Consider the following 5,975-nt stretch of genomic DNA (forward strand, 5'->3'; position numbering starts at 1 on the left):
TTCATTGCTACTTCATAACTGTAACTTTGCTACTGTTATGAGTCATAATATAAATATTTGATATGCAGGATATCTGCTATTCAACCCCTGTGAAAGGGTCATTCCACCCCCACAGGTGTCTCTACCCACACTGCCCTGAAGTCTATCAACGGGTGGTAGACAGAGCTAAGTTCAGGGTTGAGCCCTTCAGAGTCAGTCGTCGAGCCCTCACGCTCTGGTGCTTGGCTCATTTAGACTTCCTTCTGGGTGTGATGGGAAGAAGGACACACAGTCAGTGTTCCCAACAAACCTAAGTTCCTCCGTGACTTATTCTGCACCCACGGAAGCATCCTCGCACCTCTGCAGAGGAAGGAAGGGACCAGTAACGGAGTGTTCCCGCTGCCACACAGCATGAAAGTCCCCTCCAGAACTGCATGAGACAAGTTTAATTGCCAACCAGGGTCACAGTCATTGCATTATCCCACATTTTTGAGCAAGGATAGAGAAGGTGAGTTATTAAACACATACAGTCTACATTCCAGAGAAAGGAAAAAGAAAAAACCCACTTCCTAACTGCAGATACCACTGTAACATCACAAACTTTGGAGGTGAAGGGAAGGGGGAATCCCCAGAAAGCTGGAACAAGGAAGATCAAAAATTAAACCAACTTGGGAAAGGCAGGAGAGGGCGTTTACAGAAATGGAATAGAACTTCCAACCCCCAAAGACCTGTTAGGTGAATGGGAATACAGAAAGTACCCCTGCCCCCCAGGAGCCAACGATGCTACCAAGGTGTTACTGCCCCCTGCTGGACAATATCTGGAGCAGCACCAAGGCAACATCCAAGGCTGTTTCAGCCTGCTCTGCCTCAGGTTGGTCCCAGGAGGCTGATAAAAACAAGATGCTGGGAGAGTGGGTTGAGGAGTGGAAGAAGCCTGTAATATACAAAACCTATTTGGAACTAGCATCTAAGAAGGAAGGTCAGAAAGCGTGGCAGAGAAAGAGGCAAAGTCCTCACCAATCACAAAGATAGAACAGAAAATCAAATAGAAGACAAAAAACGAGGAAAAGAAAACTAGACAGGCAACAATGGTGAATGAACTGAGAAGGCAAAGCAGAGTTCATAGAGTGGCAAAAGAGGTGAGAAAAAACGGAACAGCAAAGAAAGTGTGGAGGGTAGTGTCTGGAGTGAGAGTAATTCATTTTAAAATGAAACAGAACTCCCAGCACCCCCCCATACACACACACACACACACACACACACACACACACACACACACACACACACACACCACTGAGGGACACCCTGGGACCTCTCACAATTCAGCTGGGGTAGGCTGGGGAACTGACCTGCCTGCTGTACAGAGCTGGCAGGAACCCTGGCCAAAGGGGAACTCAACAGCCCTTCTGGGAAGTCTTCCTCAGCCATGCTGCAGAGGGCCCAGTGTCCTGACCTTAGCAGGGAGGTTATGGCCGATGGTTGGGAGCTCAGGGCGCAGCCAGCACACACAGGAGCCCACAGAGCAGCCACAGCTTCACTGCAATGACTGTATCATGAGCCAGGTCAGAGCCTCAGGAACAAGCGCCCTCTGTAGACCCACCCGCAGCAGCACCTGAACAACCATAGAAGAACGGAGGCAGGGCCCTGAAGATCACTGTCCCAGCACCAGCCACACAGGGTCCCGTTCCCTCCACTCCAACCACCTAGACCTATTCGGGGAAAGAGTGGGAGAGCTGACGAAAGCTGCCAGGAAGGAGGGGAGATGGCAGCAAGGACTGTCTGAGGCCCGCAAACAGCAGACAATCACCTTCTATCTGGTCCTGCACTAAAAAGAGACTGGAGCACACATAGGGGGTTGACAATGAGGTCTGCTCTGTTACCCCCCACTCCGTGGCTTCTCGTTACATCACCTGGTCAGTCCTCAGCAGACCAGCAGACTACTAGGTGAGAAAATCTGACATAGGACAGAGGGAGCCACCCAGACCCCAAGATCAGAAGACTGAGGAAGGTATAACACGGCAGAAGCAGGGCTGCTCCATGCCTTACCTTCTCTTAGTAACAAGAACAAGATGGAAAACAGACCAAACTCCACCCTTTGACATGCAGGTTCCACCAACCCACCTCCCTCTGAGCTCCTGGGGAGTAGAACTTATAAGTGGAGGAGGACCAATAGAACACTCTGGACTGATGAAAAGTGAGTGGGTTCCTCTCTCCTCCCTACCAATGAGGCAGTGTAGAATGGCATCTAATCCTTAGGAACAGTCATCTAGAGATAAATGCCATTTCTTATGATCATAAGGGTGGAGAAGAAATGTAAGGAAGACGGCTGCAGAGTCCACCATCTGTCCTAACATCCAGGAACACCACCTGCAGAGAGGAAAGCAATGGGACCCACCCACATTTTCCCCTTTATCTCACCACACAGAAGGGGCAGATGATAGGTGGCACTGGGCAGTGTCCTGGCTGCAAGTCCTGAGCTGCACTCCGTTCCCTCCCCCCTACACCCACATATATATCTCTTTATACACGTATATACAGGCGCACACATGCACGCACACACAGAGAGGCCCGTGCAATTTCCATGTAGAATAGGAAAGGGTGTAGAAGGAAAGGAAGACAGGGAGGAGAGTGGCCAGGGAGACAGGGAAGGGGCTCAGATGCCAAGGGCACAGCAACCAGTGCCAAACAGCAAACAGAGAGAACACCCCCACTCTTCCTCCTGAAGCCCAACAGGGAGACCACCCCATGAAACCATAACAGCCTCAGTTGTTTTAAATCCAGTAAATTGGAATGACTCATCATCAGGACAGCAGCTGGGGACTGACCATGTCAGGACAGGGAAGGAGGAAGGGAAGCACAGGAGGCAAGGCTCTTTCTGGGCATGGAGACATGATACCCAGGACCTCAACCACACTTTCAAGAGGAATGAGAGGGTAGACTGGGGTAGGGAGACAACAGGTATGTGTCAGGAGTGGGTGGGGTAGTCAGAAGGGCTGCCTGGCTCTCACTTCTTGTTTTTGAGCTGATTGGCCAGCCAGTCCAAGCCTTCATACAGCCCGTCCCCGCTGGTAGCACAGGTGGCCTGAATGTACCAATTGCGGTGACGCAGAGAATGCAGCCCCAGCTTGTCTGTGATTTCGGCAGCGTTCATAGCATTCGGCAAATCCTGCAGGGCAAGGGAGACACAGATACCTCAGGGTCTTCCACAGCCTTCTAGAGTACCCATTTACCAGAAGCACACAAACGGCCACCTTCTCCTTCATCTCAGGATCTGAAGGGACTACTCCAGGCCCAGTGAAGTAGACAGCTATTCCACGAGGAGTGGCAGCATGATAAATGTGTGAATCACACAGCCAAAGAATCAAGACTGACAGGGCAAGGCCAGTTCCGCCACAGTGCACGGCAGCAAAGATAAAAATCCTGAAGAAACATAGCTACCACATTAATCCTGAGGACTAAAATGCTGCTAAGTACAACTGGGTTTGGGAACAAGGAAAGGGGCATGAAGAAGTCAACTGCTTGTATTTCCCCCCTCTACTACACTGACGACAGTAGTCACAGGTCTTCCCACACATGAACCCCACCCAAGGCTCCATGGTTTCTACAGTCAGGTACAGTCTCCCACATGAGGAAAAGGGAGACATCTCACCTGTTTGTTTGCAAACACGAGCAGCACAGCATCCCGGAGCTCGTCCTCTGCCAGCATCCTCATCAGCTCCTCTCGGGCCTCATTTACCCGTTCCCGGTCATTGCTATCAACCACAAATATCAAGCCTAGAGAGGCAGAGACAGGATGGAACATATAGAGATAACGGATGTCTCCTCCCCCATCACCACACCATCCAAACACATATTCCCTTTTCTCCACTTCCAGGAGCTGCATCAGGGCAAGGACTGGCTACCCATATCTGAGGAAGACAGCCATGCTCTGCAATAAACCCCTGGGGAAGTTTGTCTGCCATACCTTGGGTGTTCTGGAAGTAGTGTCTCCAGAGGGGTCGAATCTTGTCCTGGCCACCTACATCCCATACTGTGAAGCTGATATTCTTATATTCCACGGTTTCCACATTAAACCCTTTGGGGGGAAAAAATGTCAATGGCTACTGGCCTCAAACATCAGACCTACAAATAGTGACCCAATGAGTTTACTTCCTTTTCTCTCTTCTAAGGTCTGGACAAGACACAAATGACAGAATCTTAGGACCTGGTGGTAATCCTTGACTTGGGTAGCCTAAAAGAAAATCTAAAAGAGCTGGAAGATGGTTCAGTGGTTAACAGCACTTGTTTTTGCAGAAGATTAGGGTTCAATTCCTAGTACCCACATAGCTCATAACCATCCATAACTCCAGTTCCAGGGGATCTGATGCCCTCTTCTATCTTCCATGGACACTAGGCATGCATGCATATGGTGTACATACACACACACAGGAAAAAAACACACATTCTCATTCCCATTTTCTCTCTCTCTGTCTCTCTGTCTCTGTCTCTGTCTCTCTCTCTCTCTCTCTCTCTCTCTCACACACACACACACACACACACACACACACACACACACACGGAAGGAAAAAACCTAAGAAATAAAAAACAGTGAGGTCTAATCAGAAGGTTCACAGTTTCCTGGGTAATATGAACAATCCTCTCCCCATTCATTCAGATTCTGGTTCTCCATTTTACAAAGAAACAACTCTATTCTGTCCCTTGGTCACTAAAATGTACCTAAGCTAAGCTGAGGGGCCTAGAGGCAGAGGAAAGAATGAGACATAAGCTACAGTGCTGGAGTCCCACGTCTGAGGATGATGACCCAAAGCCCCATGTTTGTAACAAATGTTCTGCCCTGCGCAGGCAGGTCTTAACCAAGATCGCCACTGAAGATCTAAACCAAAGCAATTCCAGGCCTCTGGCAGGAACTTCAAAGTCCTTCACCTGCTTTCCAAACAACAGAGAACAAACCAACTCTAATGCCTGAGGGTAACTGTTGAGTGCCAGGCTGCGGAAGTTCCCGCATCAGGGAGGGCCAGGGCAGGTGGGCAAACGGCAGCTCTAGCACCTGCCAGTAAGTTAAACAGACACTGTCTCTGAATCCCATGAAATGTGTGGACTTGCCTGGGGAGAACAAGCCAAGTGGGAGATCCATGAGCAGGCCCCCAGCCTTCCCTCAGCCCGCAAATAAGCTTGCCCTTACCGATGGTAGGAATGGTGGTGACAATCTCTCCCAATTTTAGCTTGTACAGGATGGTGGTCTTCCCTGCAGCATCCAGGCCCACCATTAGGATGCGCATCTCCTTCTTCCCAATTAGGCTCTTCAGAAGGTTTCCAAAGATATTGCCCATGATTCCAGTGGCTGCTTTCTGAGGTCAATGGAGCCTAGGTAGGGGCAGTGGTAGTCTGGTATTAGCCTGGTCCCTGGTATGGAGAGCTCGATCCTAGACAAAGGAAACACAATGTCCTTACCATCACTTGCTCGTAAGGACTTCAGATCTATGGTAACTGCCAGTCTTAGCTGGAGTTCCTTCACTGCTGGCTGAGCACCAGGAGGGACAAGAATGCTGAGCCCACACACACACATACACACACTCTCTCTCACACACACACACTAACACACACGCTCTCTCTCTCTCTCTCTCTCTCTCACACACACACACACACACACACACACACACACACACACTGACTGAAGTTCTGAGAGCAGAAGCAAAGTAGGAGACACACAGGACCCTTGATATGCCAGTAATCTGCAGTGACTCTAGGGAAGTCGCTTACTTCATCTTTGCAGACTTCCACCTAGAAATCGAGAAGGTTCTATCTGGTTATTTCTAAAGTCACTTCAGTTCTGATGTTCTGTTACACCCAAAGCACCACAAACCTGTCTGTGCCTCGCCCTCCGCCAACCTCCCCGAGACTTCTGAGAAGAGCCCAAGAGAGTGGAATGAGGAGTGGCTCTCTGTGACTCCTGACAAGGCTCAGGCTTGCCAGGTTCCCAGGTTTAGGCTCTGCTC

General features: G+C 49.8%; 1 protein-coding gene across 1 annotated transcript; it reads right to left on the reverse strand.

The window, feature by feature from the left end:
- Positions 1–410: 410 nt before the first annotated feature.
- Positions 411–5,309, reverse strand: Arf3 (ADP ribosylation factor 3). The gene is made up of 4 exons (XM_051189818.1): positions 5,162–5,309; positions 3,944–4,054; positions 3,629–3,753; positions 411–3,145 (listed from the first exon to the last, which is right to left on the reverse strand). The coding sequence occupies exons 1-4, from the start codon at positions 5,307–5,309 to the stop codon at positions 2,984–2,986; spliced, it is 546 nt and encodes a 181-aa protein (XP_051045775.1). The 3' UTR covers positions 411–2,983.
- Positions 5,310–5,975: the final 666 nt, after the last annotated feature.

The sequence above is a fragment of the Phodopus roborovskii genome, unplaced genomic scaffold (genome assembly GCF_943737965.1).
Source record: "Phodopus roborovskii unplaced genomic scaffold, PHOROB, whole genome shotgun sequence".
Lineage (NCBI taxonomy): Eukaryota > Metazoa > Chordata > Mammalia > Rodentia > Cricetidae > Phodopus > Phodopus roborovskii.

Bases quoted from the DNA above. Each gene is read 5' to 3' on its own strand.
- Arf3 (XM_051189818.1), bottom strand. From the start codon at position 5,309: ATGGGCAATATCTTTGGAAACCTTCTGAAGAGCCTAATTGGGAAGAAG. The intron at 3,754-3,943 runs GTATGGCAGACA...CTGCCTCTCTAG, and splicing joins CTACTTCCAGAACACCCAAG to GCTTGATATTTGTGGTTGAT. The intron at 3,146-3,628 runs GTGAGATGTCTC...CTTGCCCTGCAG, and splicing joins TCGTGTTTGCAAACAAACAG to GATTTGCCGAATGCTATGAA.